At 37.6% G+C, this 21,876-nt stretch overlaps 2 protein-coding genes across 3 annotated transcripts in view; both read left to right on the top strand.

The window, feature by feature from the left end:
• The first annotated feature begins 7,291 nt into the window (after positions 1–7,291).
• mapkapk2a (MAPK activated protein kinase 2a) overlaps positions 7,292–21,876 on the top strand; it is a 47,939-nt gene continuing 33,354 nt past the window's right edge. The window contains exon 1 of the mRNA XM_057362098.1: positions 7,292–7,959. Within this exon, the coding sequence (XP_057218081.1) occupies positions 7,732–7,959 (228 nt within the window). The 5' untranslated portion in view covers positions 7,292–7,731. The remainder of the gene's footprint in view (positions 7,960–21,876) is intronic.
• Positions 19,591–21,189, top strand: LOC130571248 (uncharacterized). Of its 2 annotated transcripts, XM_057362101.1 has the most exons (3): positions 19,591–20,029; positions 20,616–20,742; positions 20,835–21,189. In XM_057362101.1, exons 1-3 carry the CDS (start codon positions 19,961–19,963, stop codon positions 20,993–20,995), a joined length of 357 nt encoding a protein of 118 aa, XP_057218084.1. In that variant the 5' UTR covers positions 19,591–19,960; the 3' UTR covers positions 20,996–21,189. The 2 variants fall into 2 exon arrangements, with proteins under 2 accessions (XP_057218084.1, XP_057218083.1); XM_057362100.1 differs by having other exon boundaries at positions 20,616–21,189.

Here is a 21,876-nt window from a genome sequence, read left to right as displayed (position 1 = left end):
TGGCCTGGGTGCGAGCTTTGTGGAATTTATGCAAGGCTTTCGGGCAAACCTGATTTAGTACGATTTTTTTTATTGCACATAATATTTCCTAGTCAGAATACTCACCACCCAAGTCAATCTCAAAGCTACTAGTAGAAATGTCATATATATTGTGGATGATGTTGCATTTGCAGGACATTGTCTAATTTTATTAAATCAGAAGCTTGTTACCGGGCATCACTGTTGCTAGGTAAACAGGTTATTTGTGGCATCATCTGGTTTCAACAGCGAGGCTGCAATGCAAGAAAAAAACATCTTGGACAAGATTACAGGTGACTTTTGGTTCGCCTCGCCTCTATGAAAAAATGACTTCTCTAACTTTACAAGACTCTACATACATATTGTGTTATTCACAGTACAAAAACGAGTTAAAAACAAACTGATACATATTAATCTACATTTCCAGAATGCGTTAAAGACTAAAAAGACAAAAAGCAGAGTTTCTCAACATGTCGCACTATACTGCATTCAGACTATACAGGATTTATATCTGTGTGTGTTTATCTGGATGAGAATCACATGTACATGTGTTTCTCAATGTGTGTGCCTGTTGTCTTAGTTGCATATGAGCAAATGGTGAAAAAAGCGCAAGCTTTCTATGGCCAGGCCTCCTGCCGAGCAGCTGTTGGCATGCTGAAGGAGCAGCTAAGCTTTGTTCTCCCAGCACACTGACCGTTGAGTGCTTTCCCATATCAGCAGGATCGGGCACAATGCAGGCCGTGAAGGACCCTATATACGCCTGCTTATGACAGGGTGCTGTTCAGAAGTCTCCGTTTCCACTGATCCGAGATCAGTTTTTCTGCATACGTTACATTGATTAGGATAATTATCTGGTTCAGAATAACTGGTCATGCATCAGTAGGGAAGGGAACAGGACAGTAGCCAGGTCAAGGTAAGCGAGGGAGTCCGGCTCATCTGCTCTGTTATTGGCACAACAATAACAGACACTTGATCGGGAATGAAACACCCATCACAAACAGATTTAGAGCCAGCCAAACACCAGGCAGCCATCATGTGACATTCAGTTTGTATTGGGACAAAATTCAATTGAACTAAATGTCTTTAACTGAAATCAAACAACAAGGTTTTTTGTTGGACTTTTTGAGAGGAAATAATAGATACTTTTGCATGCTAAACATGCAAAAGCAGCTGTAGGATAATTCCTTCAACAGGAAAAAATACCGATGTTATAGATGTTTTAACTTCTGCAAGAATTCATAAACCAACTCTGAAATTCCATTTAAGAGAAAAATACTTGTACAACTAAGCATTAGAATGAGATCTGTAAATAATTCAGTCCCTCAGTTATCTTGAGTAGATGTCAGTCTTGTTTGCTATTAAGAATGCAGAAACTGAATATTGTTCTGTAAGTGCTGCTGACAGACTTATTTTCCTTGTAGCACAAATCCTATACTGTGTCTCTATAGGTTTTAAAAAGAGGAAGAGAGCTAACAAGCTAACATTCCCATTAAGTTATGATAAACGTTATTTCACAATGTGTTTAAATGTTCCACCTACAATGAAAGTAAAGCATGTTTACAGCAACATTTTTAGAATATTTTGCAATGACACTATTGATAAAAAGCTTTTTTTTAAAATAATTTTGAAAGCACTTTTGAGAATGTTAGCCAAAGTTTTAAGAACGTTCCGTGTTAGCTCGGGAACAACATAGTTTAACATGACTGAACGTGTATAGCATTTTAATCTTTCTCACTAAAATTTGAATAAAAGTAAAATTTGTAAAAACAAAGTGTGTTTAATTGATAAGTTAACGTAGCATTACTGTGGGAGGTTTTCAATTTTCCCAGCATGCATTGGATGAGGACACTAATGTCATTTAGCATGCTAGGAGTTAGCTGCAATTGATTCCGTTTGGTTACTTTGACGTATATTAGATTTCATTTAAGTTTACGTTTCTGGGTTTCATTCTCACTCACTGGAAATGTTCAAACCAAAGCTCTGTGTTTATTTTCTTATGAGATAACTAAGCAAAAGCAAGCCACATCAGCAAATCCCAGTTCCACCCGCATAGCTCTTGTTGCTCGACCACAAATAACATGGTAAATATTTGATCTGAGGTATGAGGTGTATACATTCTAGTTCAAGGTTAAGATAGACAGGCTTGGGAGTGCATTGTGTCCCTGACTACAGAAACTCTGGAGACATTTGTGCATATGAGTTGAAGTCTAATTGGCCAAGGCGCCTTGCAAGGGGTGATTCAGTTAATCCTATTAGGCAGTGAAATCTACACTGAAACATGAGGTCTGTATTTGCAGCAATATTAGAATGTGATACTCATGCAGATGTCTGAGGCACAGCAGATTATTTATAACTCTCTCCTCCAGGAAGACGTGAGTATGGATTAGCATAGACTACTGGTCATGATGGAATGATAAGGAAACAACACAGATGGCCTTGGGTTCAGATACGCCAAGACGGTCATTGTGTATGCATGAGCAGATGCTCAGGTAATGCCCATCCCGGGCCTATCGGGCATGTCTGGGTGCAGACACCAAACCAGGTGGATATCTCTGAATTGACAAAGTTTTCGTGTCTGTGTGATGACGGTGTAAGTATGAGCAAGTATCAGCGTCACGCCCTCAGTCGCCCTCAGTAACCCCTGCCCAAAATATCAACGCCATTATCACCTCAAAAGCTGAGTGTATGGAAAAAGCAGCCGTATGTTTTATCTAGGGCAGTAGGCTGCGTCGTAGCCGGCTGGAGTGTCAAATGTTGAAACGTGACTGGGATCAGAGAGGTCACGGATTAGCGAGCCACTGGACTGACTTAACCCCAGTCAATGTGAACAAATACGAAAATAAACAAGTGGTTGAGCATGATTAAAAGATAAAACTTGTAACAAGTGGCCCTATTCTGATGTAGAATTAAACAATTCAGAATTCTCAGAGTAAAGTTGTATAATCTATTCACGATCATTGTGGTGATTTACTGTGTAGCGGTAATCTTGCACACAAATAGCTCATGTAATCTAAATGCAAGATCAGAAGGTTTAGGTGGATTTGGCGTCTGTGCCCAAAAGCACATAGACCAATAGATCTTTAAGTTAAGGCAAGTCGCTCATGTTTTCTCTTGCTGCTAAGTTAGTTCACCTCAAGTTCAAACAGGTGTATAGTTTATAATTGTAACTGTGAACATGTTCCATGATGTTTGAATTTGCAAGCCACTTGTCTGAAAACATTATGAATTGTCCACAAAACAAAATATGTGGGCCATCCTCAATTGCTATTCACTGAACAGACACAATACTGTTTCTGTTCATTATTGCAGGTCATATGCCCCTCTGCCAACCTGGCTGGTTGCTATCTAGAGTATTGGGTTACTGGGTCTGGGTACACCGAGATGTTGATTTAGTTTGAAGGCTCGAACTCAAAAGTAATTTAAAATCAGTTGTACATGACAACTGGAGCATCTTAGCCATGTCATCGGTGCGTTCATGTGACAGAGTAGTGAATGTAAAGTGGGGCAGTTTTTCTAGCTGAGTGAGACACAAGGGAAACTGGCACCCAGAAGTAGGCTAAACAAATTTCCACCGTCAAGCTCTTTGTTGCTTATGAAAATGAGACGAGGGCGAGACGACAGGAATTTTCATGCGACTCGAACGTGCGAGCCCTTCGACCATCCACAATAGTGCCCTACTCACATATATATACCCTATACAACATATTTACGAAAAACACTCTGTAGTGAAGTTTGTCCATTAGGCTACTGTAGAAACAACATGATGAATTCCATGTAAGGGGACCCACGGTGTATGTAGATAGAAATAACTAATTCTAAGGTAATAAAAACATGCTCTTTATTATGTAAGGTCTTTATACACCTCTGAAGAAATAGTTATATATTATATTGCATTTCTGTAAGTAGCTCCTCCTAAAAATTACACCAAAATAATCAAAATAATTGAATCAGTTTTAACTTCATTTGATTAGTTATGTGAAATGCACCTTTTTTATAGTATAATTGAATACGTTAATATAATTTAATTTAAAGGACTTGTAAAGCCAATTTGATTTAAGGCAGCTGTTGAAATAAAGTTGTATACAGTGTATGAGAAACAGCTAAAGGAAGTATAATGCAAACATCAAAAGATGTTTGTTAAGATTAAAATCTGTCAAAATACAAGCTCAGCTAATCGCAGAAAGATTCCCGTTAAACACAAACCTTTGAACACCTGGCTGAATAGCACTGTTGCAACAGTAAAAATTTATAGAGCTTTAATAGCGTCTATTAGACTTCAGGGACACTGCAGGGTGCGTGTGTGTGTGACACTGCTGCAGCTTCGATCGGCTCTAAAATATCAGTTATGATATTTAAAATATAATAAATGTATTCAATATGAAAATAAAAAGTTACTGAATTATAAATGACTGCCATAATTGGACCAACAATGCATGTCCTTGATTGTTGTGATGTTACGTGGTTTATGGTCATGAGTTTATGAATGGTCACAGCTTCTCCTTCAACCTTCCTTCCTTTCTTATATCTTTCTTTTAATCATCTCTTGCTTTGGCTTTAGGCCATAACAAAATTGTCGGTGACCATGAGTGCTATACCCAACAATGCTTTTATTCTGTGTTCCTTAAGGGGAAATTCCACACTGTCATGTGATCTGCCAAAATGATACCCGGCAATTTTATGAACAAGAAGTTCCTTATTATTGTGTTTACTTTGTGCATATTGGATTTGTAAGTTCTTGATCATTTTAACAATATAAAATCAAAACAGAGCTTTTTTATTGGAGGTACTTCAAAAAGTCATGCACTAAGATATAAATGTCAATTAAATTATTGAGTCATTGAATTATTAAATAAATAAACCATGATGCCAACTAATGCATACTCCCCCTTGTTCTTTTCGTGCATCACCATAGAAACATTCCACTTAAATAACTGCACTGTCACATGCAGACTGGAATGACTCCCTGATCAAATGGTACATCATGAACATTTTACATAGCCTTCATGTTTTTTTAAAATCCATTTTATTGCTGTCTAATTGTGTTTTATGACAGCATTTCAACGAATGAGTTTATCTAATTTGTATGTTTGGTCTTCATGTTAATATAGCACTGTCTCTTAAGCTACAGGGCCTAAATACCACAGTCTCTGGATAAATTGGAACATGTCGAGCTGTTTTCTAGGCTGGGGGAAGGGGGAGGCCATTCAAACTGTGCCTAGATTTGGGTTGCTGTTGCTTGTGTCCTGTTCTTCTTCTCTAGAGCTTGTGAAATGTTTGTTTCTGTGCAGATAGTTGGTACACAAATAAAGTTAAAGAGGCCTGTTTTACCTATTTAAATTGGATATCTGTGTGAGTTCGCCAAAGTCACTGTGCTTATCAGCAGGAAGTAGATGACATACGGTAAACCCTGGTATAATTGGTGGGTGCAGTGGGTTCACACACGTCTGTCCACAGATGCAAGCCAAGTCCATTTTCCACATAGACTACGTATGAAATTAGATACTACCCTCAATATAGAGTTCTCCCCTGGGTTTGGATGTTTTTAGCTTTTGGGAAGCAAGCGCGACTGGAAGCAGGTTGCTGTAAATAGCCTTGGCTCATATGCTCCATGTAGCCTGCAGAATTCCCTGCATGCACCCAACCTAAAAACATAGGCGTAACCTTTGGATTAATATAGTTTTTAGAGAGCTGTCTGTAGATTTGAAAATGGTATAAAATGAGGAATAAAACTATCTCTCTATAAAATAACAGTGATACCACCAAAAACTAACAACGAGTTAGCAACACATATAATTTGCATATTAAGTTTTGTAACAAGCATCAAATATTGTGTTCTTTAATGAAAACATCAAACAGAGTAACCCTGAAAAACAAACTTACAAGCTTGTTTTGGTTACTCGACATATTTGCATAAATGTATAAACTCAAAACCAATCGAACATTTCTACCCTAACATTAGGGTGCATTAAGGTAGATTTTGTAAAGTTTTTTTTTCTTTCTTTTTATCAACTTGGACAGCGATGTTGGTCCACATACTGCAACAACAAGCATGTTTCCATCCAACATTAATACACACCATGTATAAGGCATGACTCATAACACAAGTGACAGTTTGATAACAGGGATTTTCCATCTCTTTTCATTCCTTGAAAGAGTTTTAAATGTATGCTTGAGCTTCACTTCTTACTGAGCTCTTTTGAGGTTACCACCTTTAACAAAACAGGGGATGTGTCTGTGAAATATTGCTGACACAAAAGACAAGATTGCTGATAACATCTGCCTTACAAGTGTTAGGGTATCTGCACATGACGAAGAGTGAATTCTTTTAAGCAATTGTTTTAAGTGTCAACAACAGACACGTGATTATATGTCATAAAATCACAGTGCCAAACGTTTTAACAATTTACATGTCTGAGTTCTGTTTGAGATCACCCAGCCTGAAATGACAAGAAGAATTTGAGTCATTCCTCAATATCTACCAAAGCCATTTGAAAGCCCTTTTGCCAACTACAATCTTTAAATCTGTTCTGTGCCTTTGCCTGTTTCATAATAAACAAAACAAAGGTATTGAAACTTTTCTAAACGGTTGCTTTTAGGGGATGATGTAATCGAATGCGCCCTCTTGTGTATTTTCTGATTACGACCATGTAAAATGTCTGGTGTTGAGTTAATGAAATTTACTTAGCCTATTAATATTTTTTTGTATGAGGTAAGAAACGTTATTTAGTATCACAAATGTATTGTTTAAAATGTTACATATAATTGTTTAATTTTTAATTCACAGTGTATAATTTAAAATAAGCGAAGCACATGTGAACCGTTTGCAGACAACGCCCTCTTGCGGCTGTAATGACTGACGTCGTTTGTTTTATTAAACAAAACATTTGAAATTGTTTACAGCCGGGGGAAGATGACATTAAAATAACTAAACAAAAAATAAGCTGGCAACTAATAAAACATTAGGACAATGTTGTCTTCAGTTTCCACCTTTACAAATATCACACATTCAAATATTTTAACATCACCCCTTTATCAATCCGAGTGAATAGGTGTGTTCGACTTCACGCAGCTCTGCGCAGACCGATCGGCGATTCGGCGCTTGACAATAATTTCGCGAGAGCGCTCAAATAGGTGAGCTAGGTTTTGAATTGTTCTCGCGGTATTTTGATGTCATCTCTTGATTGGTCTACGCAGTGTTGCTTGAAAGTCAAACGCACCCAATAGCTGTCGGCTCCTTTAAGAGCGCAGACATTCCAAACCCAATGATGACGTCAGAGTAACAAGACGCTGGCCGAAAGTCTCAAAGGGCCAGTGTGCTTCTCACAGAGAACAGCCGTTTAAGCGCATGTCATTTTCCACTTTTTAACTCAACTTTCGTGTTTTTAACTGGTTAGGCGGCGTTTTCCCAATACTAGACGACACTTCGAACTCATTTAACCTGAAATTGTTTTTATACAGCTCGCCTTTTTACTCTCTGAGCCTTGAGTTGGTGGTGGATTGACCCTAGACATGGATATTAGCTAGCTTGGCTAGTCAGCGAGAAACCGAAGGAGGAGGGTTTGTGTCAGTTTTATCGCTTTTAAACGTCGTTTATGTGCCTAGGGTCGAACTCTCTGAGGCAGATTCTCGCCTTGGGTGTTGCCAAAGAAGGATTGAAGTTCGGGAGAAGTAGCTAACGTTAGTTGTTTAACTGAGGGAAGAAAAAGGTGGAGGATGTTGACTAACGCTAACAGTCCGCCGAAGTTTCCGAACCAGCAGCAGCCACAACAGCAGCAGCAGCAAAATCCAGCCCAGTTCATGCTGGGAAAAGGTTCACTTCAGATCAAGAAAAATGCCATAATCGACGACTACAAAGTCACTAGTCAGGTCCTGGGACTGGGCATAAATGGCAGGGTCCTGGAGATCTTTCACAAGAGAAGTGGGGAGAAGTACGCTTTAAAGGTAGGACAGTGACATTTATAAATCTGCTGTAATGATCTTATTGACGGATATCTTTTATCTACAAAACAGCACACTTTAACATTGTTCTTGAGCTTTTTATACCATATATTTTTACCACCTTCACGACATCTACCTATTTTTCTAGCTAACAGTAGGTAAGCTTACTAAGTGTCTTACTGCAGGTGTCGTTTCAGGATACACAGTGCAGAACAGTGATTTAAGAGTTGGTTAATCATTCATTTTAGGAGCACAATGGAAATTGAACAGCCATCTGTTTTATTAAGAACCAGGTGGCAGAGCATGTCCTTGATCCAGCCGGCCTTTGATATTAACCAGTGTTTTGGAAAAAGTGGCGTGGAGGAGAGGACAGAGAATGACATAAGACTTCCCACCTCTATCAAGGGGAGGTTATTTGAATTGACGCAAATCCACAGGCTTTAACAAAACAGGAATGTGAATAGTTGTTTTGATCAGGTAATTGTGGAAAGGGTGTGTAAATTGACTCACAGGTGTTGATCAGATTGGCATGTAGTATTGGTTTACGTACTGATAGTTTAGAATATTACATTCACAAAAGGAATAAACTGCATTACTTTGTCTCAAACGCATGCGTTGTATTTAAACCAGCATGGCCATTTATTTAGTTGAGTATATTTTCCGGCAGAAGTTAAAGGGATAGTTCACCCAAAAAAGTAAATTCGGTCATCATTTACTCAATCTCTTGTCATTTCAAACCTGTATGACTTTCTTTCTTCTCCAGAACACAAAAGAAGATATTTTGAAGAATGCTGATAACTGAACAGCGGTGGCAGCCATTGACTTCTATTGTATGGACACAAAACCAATTTAAGTGATTGGCTGCCATCACTGTACGGTCAACAACAGCTTTCAAAACATCTTCTTTTGTGTTCTGCGGAAGAAAGAAACTCATACAGGTTTGACATGACAAGACGGTGAGTAAATGATGACAGAATTTTCATTTTTGTGTGAACTATCACTTTAAGTTACTGGTAAATGTTTACCAACTAGGTAATAGGATCTAATAGTAAAATGTCTTTTACATCCTTTGCCGGTACTTGATGTATTGTACTATGCCACTGAAATATCATCATAGTTAAATTTTGGCGTACATCTATGCGTAAATACACTTTAATTTTGGCTGTAAGCTGTGTTATAACATCTACATTTGTGTACAAACATACACACTCTAAAAAAAATCTGGGTTATTGTCAACCCAGTGTTGGGTCAAAAAAAAGGGCAAACCCAACAGTGTGGTTGTAATTTAAAGTGATAGTTCCCCCAAAAATAAAAATTCTGTCGCCATTTACTCACCCTCTTGTCGTTTCAAACCTGTATGACTTTCTTCCGCAGAACACAAAAGAAGATTTTTTTGAAGAATGTTGTAAACTGGCCCCCATTCACTTGCATTGATTTTGTGTCTATACAATAGAAGTGAATGGGGGCCAGAGCTGGTCAGTTACCAACTTTTTTCGAAAGAGCTTCTTTTGTGTTCTGCTGAAAAGAAAGTAAGTCATAAAGTTTTGAAATAAGATGGTGAGTAAATGATGACAGACATTTCATTTTTGGGTGAACTATCACTAACTTTTGCTGGGATTTTTCGACCAAAAATGCTGTGCTGTTTTAACCCAATTTTGAGCCTGATATAGACAGTTAATTTAACCTAGCATCTGGGTTCGTCCCTCTTTGACCCAATGCTGGGCTGGTTGTCTTATATGGATTGTTGTCTTTACAAGTGTTATTATTGTGATTTGTGTTTTATCTTCTCTTCTAGTAGAAGAGGTACTGGTATTGGGCATGACCATTTCTAAAACTAATTATGTGAAGTTGTTTATGTATCATAGGTCAAAACAATCCACATCTGTGGTTGGCTTCCTCCCACTTGCTGTCTGTACTAGCAGCAGAGTAGAAATGCAGAGGTGTTCTTTCACCACCTCAAAACATATTTTTGGTTAGTTGGTTGTAGCTCATGTTTATTACTTCATAGTTGGAACTTGTTCGGGTGCCTCCCAAAGTATTTCTACAATCTCAAATCAGTCGCTTCACACCTTACTGATAATGATGAACATTATTGTAAGATTTATTTTTTGATGTTTGCTTCAGCTTGATGCGGTGGAGTAATTATTTGGTGAAGTTTAACCCATTTGATCTTCAAGGGCAACTGATGATGTCAGCATCGTGCGGGTCTCTGGTGACAAATCTGGCTTAGCCTTACATTCATTACCAACACACAGCCTGGCTTTTTTTAGCACCCTGAAGAGCACTGCTATGCATGCTTGTGGGAGTCAGGAAAACCGGGGCATTGTAAAGCATTGGATTAAGTGAGAACATCGAGATTGGATGGTTGTTTGTGGAGTCCATTGATGATCTGTGTTATAGGAAAACTGACAGTTAAAGCGATTTTTTTTTCACCCAAAAATGAAAATTTTGAAACATTCTGTCATCATTTACTCGCCCTCAGATTGTTCCAACCCTGTATAAATTTCTTTGTTCCTCTAAACACAAAGGAAGATATTTGGAAGAATGTCAGTAACCGAGCAGCTCGTCCCCCATTTACTTCCATAGTAGGGATTAGTGAAAATAACTACTATGGGAGTCAATGAGTGATGAGATCTGCTCGTTTACTGACATTCTCCCAAATATCTTCCTTTGTGTTTAGCTGAACAAAGAAATGTATACAGGTTTGAAGCAATCTGAGGGTTAGTACATTTACATATAGTTTTTGGGTGAACTATCCCTTTAAGCATTACGTCATTAGTTTTTGTGGTTGTGTGTCAGTGTTTCTTGGATCAATATTTTTTGGGAAATGTGAATCGGAGCTGAACAGCAGATACCTTACCTATTAATAAAGCCAGTTTGATCTGAAGAGTAGTCTACTCTCTGCCCATGAGTCTACGCAAGCGGTGCATTAATGTCTATGTGCTTGGAGACCATTTCATTGTTTATCAGCATGCTCATGACTCTGCTTACTTGGAAGTAAATGCATTTGCTGATTCCATAAATCTTTAATTCAGCTTGGTATGCAGATATAATCATTTTATGTCATTGAAAACACGAGGAAGAAAAGAACAAGGCAAAGAATACTTTGTGCCTGATAGATAGACATTACTGTGACACTGTGATCTTTAATTCATGCACTTGCAGGTTTAAACTTGTGAAGGCAGATTGGGTTCAAAGTAGGGCTGGGCGATATGGCAAAAAAGTAAACTCGATAGTTTTTTTCTATATTGATCGATAACTATATTTATTTCGATATATATTTAATTAAAAAACTGTATTTAAAATAATCTATTTTAAATACAGTTTATTAACAAAAGTTAACCTTTAACCAGTTAAAATTCAATTAAATTAATGTTGCAACACAGAGGATATTAGGCCATGAACAACATGTACCAGTCTCATTTTGACTCAATTGACTCGTTAAGTAAAGGGAATGTTCATTCAGTACATTCAACCAATGAAAGGGCTCCGTTACTGGTACATTCGAAAGCTATTGGCTCAGCACCTGCGCACATACATAACGCTGCAATAATGTCTTGCTCGAGTAGTGGGATTCATTCAATGCATTCAGTGAACCTCAGTCTTTCAAAAAGACATCTCACATAAACTGTAGTACATTTCTTTAATCATGCAAGCATCTTACATACAATGTTTAATATTTTAATGTGCACACAAACTCACTTCATTACATCTCTAATCTGTACAGGGCAGTGCTGGTTTGTTTCATATGCACCAGCTCATGTTAGCAGATATGTTAACGATGGATATAAAAATGTTTGTGCTTGAGTTTCGAAGTAACTCGCTTGCAATTGCGCCTCACGTTTGTTTTGTTTAACCGGCGATTGCGGAAATAAATAAGACACTTGATAAACGGCGTGATGACAACTCGAGGTTAGTTTCACCTTTGTTTCCGCTTCCAGTAATGTTTTCCTCCTCATGTTGAGTTTTCTTTGCCAATTAATCCATATCGAGTCAAAATGCCAATAGCTTATCATCGTTTTTGAAATGCATTCTATCGCGATTCGATATGATATCGTTTATCGGCACAGCCCTAGTTCAAAGTCAGGTGGACTTGTTTAAATGCACACTGTTATCAAAGGGCTGTCTGGAAATGTGTTTACAAGACTTCACAAAAAAGGATGTTTTAAGGACTTAAATCTTGTTATCTCCTTGTGTGAACCAGAGATGAAACACTTATTTATTTTGAGGTGTTGAACCTACCTACCCTCTTACCGTGTCCTAACCAGGCATGACACACCATAGAATGCATTGTTGACAGCTGAAAATGTTGTTGTTTACTACAGAAATCAGCACTACTTTTTCTATACTTTTGTTCTGTTTACTTTATTAATTTTTTAATAATTGTCATGATTATCCTATATTTAATAGGGGTGGGCCGACACCAGTTTTTCCTCTACAATACGATTCCGATACCTATATTGTAAGTTTTGACTGATATCGATCCGATACTTGTCCTGCTTTTTCCTGATCAGTGTAGAATTGCATGTATTTTATTGTATTGAACAAAACTATTACTTATGAAAGTTGACTGAACATAATGATATATGCTTTATAATGTAGTGCAATATTTTTTTTAAAGTAAAAACACTTTCATAAAGTACAGATACTTGAAAAATGTACATGAGTAAAAGTGAAAATACTTCACTACTGTACATCTCTGCTCTAATGTAAAGTGGCACAAAAGGCCCCATCTCGGGTGCAGAATGATGTGCTTAATGGATCTGCTTCTCTACACGTATTGCGCATTCTGGGAGCTGGATGACACGCTTCATTGATGATCGTATTTACACGTACTGTGCGCAGAAATGATGCGCTTAATACATCCGCCTTGACGCGCTTAACACATCTTCTTTTATAGATTATAACAGTTACAACACAAAGGTAAGAGAGATATGTTATATGTTTTACATAAAGTGCATTGCATCCTTCCAATAGTTTACTGAGCCTTTTCATCAGAGGTTTAAAAACAGAGCTATTGTGTGTGTGTGTGTGAGTGACGTGTTTTACTCAGACCGCTTCCAATGCTTTAATCTAAGACACCCAACTCCAGCAAAATACAATCCTTTTAAACAAATCCAAAGACTATTATCTAGTGATTATGCAGAATAATTAAAACATTGGAACATCTTGGAAAGAGTAGCGTCCTGACTGTCTCCGAACACTATGTTGAATGGAGAGTGACAGATGACCGCAGTAGCAGAGTTTTCATGAACTTTTGATTTCTCCTCACATAACGCTATCGCATGACAAAAGAAAAGGTTAAAATTTAGTGCATGAAAACTCTTACAGCAAGAAAACTCTTATTTCCTAATAGCTCAGCCTTCTTAAAGCTCGATTATATTATTCAGCACAAGATCGGATTTTGGATCGTCCCACCACTTCCGACACCCGATCCAGCAAAAAATGTCCGTATCGACTAGGGCTGGGCGATGTGACGATGTTATCGTATATCGCCGATGTCTCGCAAATATCCCGATGTCAATTACAACAGACCGATACAATACGATAATTGATAATAATACGCGTTATAACATTATCATGCGATGTAGGCTTTATCGTGAACGTTAATGTTCATATGCCAGGCAGTCAGTAACAGTGACAGAATTTTCGAAACGCTGTTTTGTTCGGTCAGTTGAAAGTGCTGCTGTTTTCTGCCGGTCGCTGCACAGACAGACCAAGAGAAAGACGAGCTACGTCGGCAAATCAAAACCTCACGCTCGCGAGGCTGAACCGGTGTTCGAATTGTCCTGTCAGATTTTCCTACCGCAGGGCAAAACTTAATATAATCTAAACCACATCGACAAAATAAACAGGTAGGATGATTTTTCAATGCAAAATACCCCGTCAGATAGATAGTCCTACCATCTTAAAATAAACGCACAAAATAAATTTACAGCATAAATACCAGATTATCCTACCAGCATAAAAGAAACATGTAGGATTAATTTACAGCGCAACATCCCATCAAATTGTACTATATGTAGAATGATTTAACAACGAAAATACACTGTCGTATTCCCGTAGCAGTATAAAATAAAAGGGTAGGATGATTTTTAAGCACAAAAAAATGACGTAACATTGATGTGCGCGTGCCTGGTAGGATAGTCTGACGGGTAGGATGAAATTTCAGGACACCTGCAACATTTTTCTACTGCATAAAAGCTATGGTTTATCTACGCGCTTTACCTGATGAAAGAAGTCACTGCAACACTGGTTTGTGCGCATGGTGCGCCTGTGTGTGTGTCGGCGTGCTTGTTTGTTTGGCACTTGGCGGGTCCGGGACGAATTCCCTCCCAGTCCGTATCCGCAGATTGATCGTCTGCGCAACGTTGCATGAAGTCAAACACACCCGATATTATCGGACATCACAATGATTTTGAAGTCGATTATTGATCATTTTTTTTAAAACGCATCGCCCAGCCCTAGTATCGACGCGATACCGATCCAGGGTATCGTGATCGGCCCACCCCTAATATTTAACCTACTCTTTAATCCACAGATTTGTGGGATATGTCCTAGGATATATTGATCTGTTTAAATTGAGAATTAAACGTCATGTGTTGTCTGTCCTTATGTTCTGTTTTTTGGCCATGGACTTTACAAAACAACACTCACAAATAAGTCAAATAATGGTATACATTTGATAGATTGATTTTATTTTATTTAGTGATGCACTGTAGTGTTTCCCCTAGGTTTATGGCTTGGGGGGGGCTGCGATCGCTATATTGTTTTTGTGGCGGCAGTCCGGACTAGGGCTGGGCTGAATGACAGAATATTCTGTTACTGCGGAATAAAATGTCAACCGTAAGAGATTTTTCTATTCCGTGTATTCCGCGGAATGTAAATAAGTAGGCGTGGTTAACTCTGCGCTCTGCAAATTAGGCGTTATTTTGAAAAAAACGAAGGAATTAATCCACCAGTAACAAGTGAACGTATCAAACATTCTTTTGACCTTCTTTCAGTCTGTAGTTTAGTGATCCGCTCCAGTCTGGCGCTTCTCTAACCCGCAGTGCTCGTGCAGGGATCTGCGCCAGCATTTAAAAAAGCTTATTCTCAACACGTATTTCAGAAGTCAGGTTGTTTTGAAAAGCTGTTAATAGTTTTATAAAGTTTAACTTCAGACGAGCCAAGGTGAAACTTGCGTTGAAATGTGCGATGATGCTCGCGAGCGCGTGAGCGCTTTGATGTGATGCGCTTCTACCTCCAGTTTTGGGAGACGCGTGAGGAGTCACCAGAGACTTGCAGTGCAAAAACAAGCCCGAGAATAAACAAACCTAAAGACAGAGAGTCACAACACACTAAAAATGCTCATCTAATAGAGAGTGAAGAGCGATAAAGACCTACAGTACAGACCCCATGAACACCAGTTTATAACACTAGTCATATACTGTACTCTCATTGTTTGTGCATCATACTTTATTGTTATATATGTTGTCTATCTTCCTACTGTATACATATGATATAGCCAGAAGATAAATATGAATAAATAATACATCTGATTATAAGAACTTAATTTGATATCTTTTAACTATGGTGAGCATTTAAATGAACTGTAATAAATAAGTCAATCAATCTAAGAAAAATGAGGTATAAAATATAGAATTATAATGGGAGATTGTTTCATGAAATATATCGTTACCGTGAAATAAAATGACTCATTCCGTGAAATAGATTTTTGGCCATTCCGCCCACCTCTAGTCCGGACAATACTTTTTTTAATAAATAATGTTAAATCAATCAATCTAATGTTTTATCAGGCCATTTACTTTTTATTCTGATAGCCACAGTCTGTATGAAACATAGAAGGTCTAGTAACTGAGAAAATGTGCTGTAGGCTCTGGTGCTGAAGCGAAGTCCCAATGGTCTATTTTAATATTTAAAAAAAACTACTGACAACAAAATGTAACAACTGAAATGAATATATCATGAGCAGGAGTACTTACAAAGTTACTAACAGGCTTTCCATGCCATTCCTACTAGAACTGATTCTAAATATTCTTTCCAATTAAAACATGATTCACAATGAAATGCTCTTAACATGCTGATTATTTATACTATTAATATCATAAATGCTATATGTAGATGCAAGACTTTGTTTTATAATCTGTCTAAAAAAAACTATAAATAGTTTTGTTAATTGCATTAATTACACACAGTAAAAAAAATACCAAATTAAGAAGAACATATTTTAAAACAATACAAAATATATAATTTTTCCTTGGTCATTGCAACACAATCAAATATAACTTTTTTATCAATAATCTAAACAATGTAGTTTTAGAATTATCTTGGAATTATAGTAGTCAAGTTATAGTCATACTCAGCAGCTCTTGCTAATACAAGATGTTTATATATGGTGCACAATCATTTTAATGAAAACAACACGCAGAACTCAGAGGGGCAGTGAGTCTGTTCATGTAAACAAGCTTAAAATGAGCTTCAGTGATATCAGCACCTACTGGATGACAGTCCATGTGAGCTACATCATCAGTTACTGACAGATCGTTCTGCTAAACATTCACATGAAGAGTTTGTTGCATTTAAAGTTTGGTTTTAAAACACGCACAAGTCAATGCATGCACGTGATATCTGACAATAAAGAAACATAAAGCCGGTCACACGCAGTCGCGCATCACACAGAGCTTGCGTGTCATTTTTTGTCAGCTGGTTTTGAGCTGTTGTTATTTATTAGTTTCAGCCTTTATGGCGCGCTTACATTATCGTCCTTTGATAACAGCTAAAGTGAGAGTGAGCGTGAGTGAGGAAAGGAGAAGCATGGGTGCCGGATATTTCAGCTTTTATTTCGGCCTATTTCTTACTAATGCTATTTTCGGCAGAAATTTTTCGGCAGCCGAAATTTCTGTGCATCACTACTTTTAACATGTTGCATTCAGCATGTCATTGTTTAAATCATTGTGAATGGGACTTTGGCTGTGTATTTTGAGGAGGTGGAAAAGATTTCAGTGATAACATTACTGCTCATCACATATACTGAGTTGCTAGACAGCTATGAGGAATGTGTTCCGAAGAACAGACGTAGGCAGTGTCATATCAGACTTTGGCTTAAAATCTAATTTTCCTTTTCTGTACAGCTCATACACAATGTTAAGATTTAGAAGATTTAGTTAAGATTTAGATGTTAAGATTTAGAAAAGTGGCACATTTCATAGAAATTATATATGTAGCTCTTCTATTTCCTACTGTCAGCCAAATATGTGTGCTCAGTTTGTATTGTGACACAAGTCTATTTCTAGTATAGTCTAGGGATGTGCGTTACGACTAATTTGACAGTCATTTAAACGAAAGTTTTGTAACCGTGTAGTCGACTAGTCTAAAACTAAGAATGGCCCAGAAGGCGGTCCAAAAACTTTAATACATTTTAAAGACTAAAGAATGTAGGCTATTAATCAAACTGTTCATTTCCAAGACTTAATGTAGCTAAAACGGCATATGTGTTCCACTTTCCTGACGTTATGATCATTAATATTTATAAATTTGCTGATGCGCCAACACTGACTGGATCGTTTTAGCGGCTGCAAGAAGTAATGCGATGAGCATTTGTTTGCTTTGGCTGGTCTGTGCCTGGGCTTAAAATATGTAGCCTATACAAAATCCATTTTATTTTCTCCTTTAAGTCTGTTTTTTCGGAATGAAGAGTGGAGACAGCTGGTTGCTCTTGTATCACAGGTCTCCACAGAGCTGCAGCATCCGTCACAACTTTCTAAAAACGACTCAAAACATACTAACCAATAACTGTCTGTTTTTATGTCTAAATAAAGACAATATTTCATGTTGTTCATTCTCTACCTTGCTTGCTTCAGCTTCAATCCTCCTAGTAACATGGCCTGGTAAAGGCTAGCAGTAGCCTACTGTTTAGCGGGTTGACAAAATGTTAAATGTGCTTTGGATAAAAGCGAATTAAATGAAAATGTAATGTAATGTAATGACAGGGCAAGTCCTGTAGCTGGTCATGCAGCTGCGATCCTCTGGCAGGTAGGTTTGCTTTAGCCTATTAAGTTTTAACTGCTAAATACGTATAAAAATGTTAACAGCTAAATTTTAACTGCTGCTAATATTATTATACCACTATTTGCATACTGTTTTAGTTGTGCTTAATATGTCTTATATGTTACCTGCTATTTTAGATTTAGTGTAACTCTACCCCGTAAACTCCTGCCTTTGAACGTTTATTAATAAACGTTAGTAATAGTTGTTTAGTCATTAATTAGTTATTGTAGTCAAGTAGGTCAATTTTCCAGGAGAAAGAATATCCAGTAGGCTAAAATAATGAATAATGGATGCAGATCATAGGGTGCGCGACATCCAGATTCAGCTCTGGTGCGTGTATTATGGTCAAAGCCAATGTTTTGTAGACATTTTTTGCGTTTGTACAGGCTATTATGGCAACCTCTAACTGCACACATTACGCTTGAACCTTTGGGTTCCAGAATAAATATTAATTTACAAGTCAAAACAGCAACTCTTACTACTGTCATTAGCTATAGTGGCTCACCGGAAGTCTAAACACAAACAGCTCAAAGATGGCGGCTCCCACATTTACGCCCAAAATAAGGTGGATAGCCTACATTATATCATGTTTTTATTATTTATAAAGCAAAGCAATGCGTGTAAACAAAAAGCAAATAGAAAGCAATGGACAAAAAGTGCAGAACAAGCTATAGAATGCATTGAAAAGCAGCTAATAAAGCATACTGCCCATATTAGCTCATTTATAGAACATATGGTATAATCAAAGAAATTTCAAACTACTATGAATCTAGAAGCTGAGACATTCTCATCTCAGTTTTATTGAGTGTGCTCAAGATGCATTCACCGCATTTACAGCTCATTCTGCCATCAAATAACATCAATCCGTCTTTCTTGCATTTGAAATATTAAAATATTGATATTTAAGTAATTGTAATAATAAAATCACGTTGTCTATAAATGGCCGGGCCGGCGGTACGCACATACTTTGTGCAGTTATTAGTGTGTTCTGTACAGTAATGAAAACAGGTAGCACCACAACAAAATGTGCACTCGCACAAATGCTCCCAAATATATTTTGAGGTCGCACCGATTAAATTTAGGGAACATATGCAACTAGAATGGTCTCGCACATCCCTAGTATAGTCTGGTGAAAAGCTTCTTTTTTTGTCTAGGACATTGCTTTGAAAGATAGGACATAAGTCTTCTGTTATCAGTATGCACTGAATCTTATCTCTTAAATTAACATGGAAGGGATCTGCTTGTTTTAATTAGTTAGAAAGACTAGTGCCTTTAAATTTATTATATCTTGCAGTTTTGTTTGCCATGTAAAGCTTGTAATGAATTACCACTCCGATGTTTTTTTTTTGTATGCATGTGCTGCTTTCAGTAGCTGCGTTTACATGGACCATTGTAATCTGATTAAACGTCCAATCCGAATGAAAATGTTCCATATAAACACATCAATCAGATTAAAAATGACTGTCGGATTGTAAGGGGTGGTTTATACCATTTGTAAACCGCTTAATAGGACACGTATACACTTGATCTGATTGAAAACGAACTAGAAAGGTCTACGCATGCGCAAAGACATCGATGGGACGCAAAGACGTAATGATGTATAACGCACCTGTTATCAAAGTAGAGATGGCGTGTTGGAAACAAAATTGGTCTGCAACAGAAACCACTTTGTTGCACTTTGTAAAAGAACAGAAAATAGTTGAAAGATTAGACGGTTGCAAGTCAAGGAATAACGAACTGTTCAAGCAGGTGTTCGAAAAACTGCAAGAAGCCGGGATAAACAGGTCAGTTGAGCAAATAAAAAACCGCTGGAAAGCCCTGAAGAGTGGATACTACAAAGCGAAATCCCATAACAACAAAATTGGAGAATCCCCGGCTAATTTTCTCTTCTACAATATTATGGACGAGATAATGGGAGAAAGACCACTGGTAACTGTCGCTGCTCATGCCGTAGATGTCGGCTTCCAGGTGCCGGAAGAGGATTCGCTTGATGGGAGTGCTTCTGTCACAGAAGACGCGTCTGGTAAGTTGTCATGTTTTGCAACACGTGCAGCGACATATATTTATGTATCGTTAGCTGTTTATTCATGATGATCGTCATATTTAGATGACTGCAGCTTTGAGGATGCGGGAACGAGCAGTGCACTGGATTCATTCGATTACTGTTTATTAAGTTACTGCTTATAAGTTTTTATATTGCTTTGTTTCCCACCAATAAAAACCCATGACTTTTGGCATTATTAGAACCATTCTTTATTAATCGAAAAACAGGAAGGTTTTACAAAGTTTTTAGTTTTACTTGGTTGTTAAGTGCTTAACAGAACAACACAAGTTTTGTATGCAATTTCTCAAAATAAAAAATTACACAGTTTCTTGTGTTTATAGAGAAACACACACAAGGTTAGTGGAACTTTATTTTATTGTGACACACAATAAGAAGGACTTAATGTTGTCATATACCTATTGTCCGTTTTTAAATGTACGTTGCACTAAGTTTTAGTTAACAAATGCAAGAATATTAGGTAATATGTAAACAAACAGGTATTATGTGTTCTTTTGATTGTCACTGCAATCAGACATTTGAAATAATGCATATATATTTTTTTTAGGAAAAAAATCCTCATCTGGTTATGCTAAACTCATGCAGGTTTGGTCAGCTGAACAAAAATCCTTCTTGGATAGAATTGAACAACACCAAGAGAGAAATCAACAACGTGATGAGATGTTACTTTCAAGGTGTGTGGAAGAAAGCACTCGCTCAACTGAATATCTGTTAGGGAAGATATTTGATGGTCTCAGGAGTATTTTTTCTCAACCCTACCAAGCAGCTCCTCCTTTCCAGGGACAGCCTCCAACCTCAAACCCTTTTCTGCAGCCTCAACAGCAATACATGGGTCCGTTTTACAATAGGCCAATGTACCACTCCCATAGTAGCCCAGATGGCAGCGGAAGCTGTAGATCTGACCATAGCCTACACGACCTGGGTTAGATGAGAAAAAATATATAAAAAAACAGTCTGGCTCTTGTTGTGTTAGCCATTTTGTTTTTGGGTGTTTTTGCAAGTTTTATTGCCAGTTTTGGCAGGGTTTTTTTTTCAATTTGAGTTGACACCTGTAACTTTAATGTTGTAGTTTTGCAAAGAAAGTTGTGTTTGCAGCTTAGGCAAACTTTTTTTGCATATGTTACCATTAACATTTTAATTGTGTTTTAGAAATGGGTAACTTTTGCACATGTGAGAGATAACTTTTTCAAATGTGTTAAACTGTTCTTCATTGAAATTGGTAAATATTGCACTTAAACTTGTGAAAGATATAACTTTTTCAAATGTGTGAAACTGTTCTTTATTAAAAGTTTTTTACCTTTTCAACACAGAGTTGTTTTTAAGTGGCTTCATTTAGTGGAAATACCCTGCACGTAGGAGAAAGTGGTTTGCCATATAAGTTGTGAGAGCTGTTCTTGCATTGTTTCCAGTTGCACTGTACTCCATATTCACTGGCTGGTTAGGCTGAGGATACATGGAATTGAGGTCACAAGCCTCTTCCAACCACCTGCTGTTGGTATTGTCCTTCTCATTCTGAAGTTATGTAGTGCACAGCAGGTGGCAATCACAGCTGGCGTAAAGGAAAAGTGAAAATCACTTCTTTTTAACAGCACCCTCCACCTTGACTTTAACATCCCAAAGGTGTTTTCAACTCCTACTTGTAGTGAGCTCAGGTACACATAAAAATATTCTTGTTCTGGAATTAAACGCGCAGAGTTTGTATACCCTTTCAAGAGCCAGTCGAGGAGTGGGTATGCAGGATCCCCGACTATTAAAAGTCTTGTGTCCTGTCCCTCGATGTTTTTCACACCCTAAAAAAATAATAAGGC

The sequence above is a fragment of the Triplophysa rosa genome, linkage group LG20 (assembly GCF_024868665.1).
Source record: "Triplophysa rosa linkage group LG20, Trosa_1v2, whole genome shotgun sequence".
NCBI lineage: Eukaryota > Metazoa > Chordata > Actinopteri > Cypriniformes > Nemacheilidae > Triplophysa > Triplophysa rosa.
The sequence above is the reverse complement of the archived record's forward strand: the minus strand, read 5'-3'. Positions and strand labels throughout refer to the sequence as shown.

Bases quoted from the DNA above. Each gene is read 5' to 3' on its own strand.
- LOC130571248 (XM_057362100.1), top strand. From the start codon at position 19,600: ATGATGTATAACGCACCTGTTATCAAAGTAGAGATGGCGTGTTGGAAA. The intron at 20,030-20,615 runs GTAAGTTGTCAT...TATTTTTTTTAG, and splicing joins TGTCACAGAAGACGCGTCTG to GAAAAAAATCCTCATCTGGT.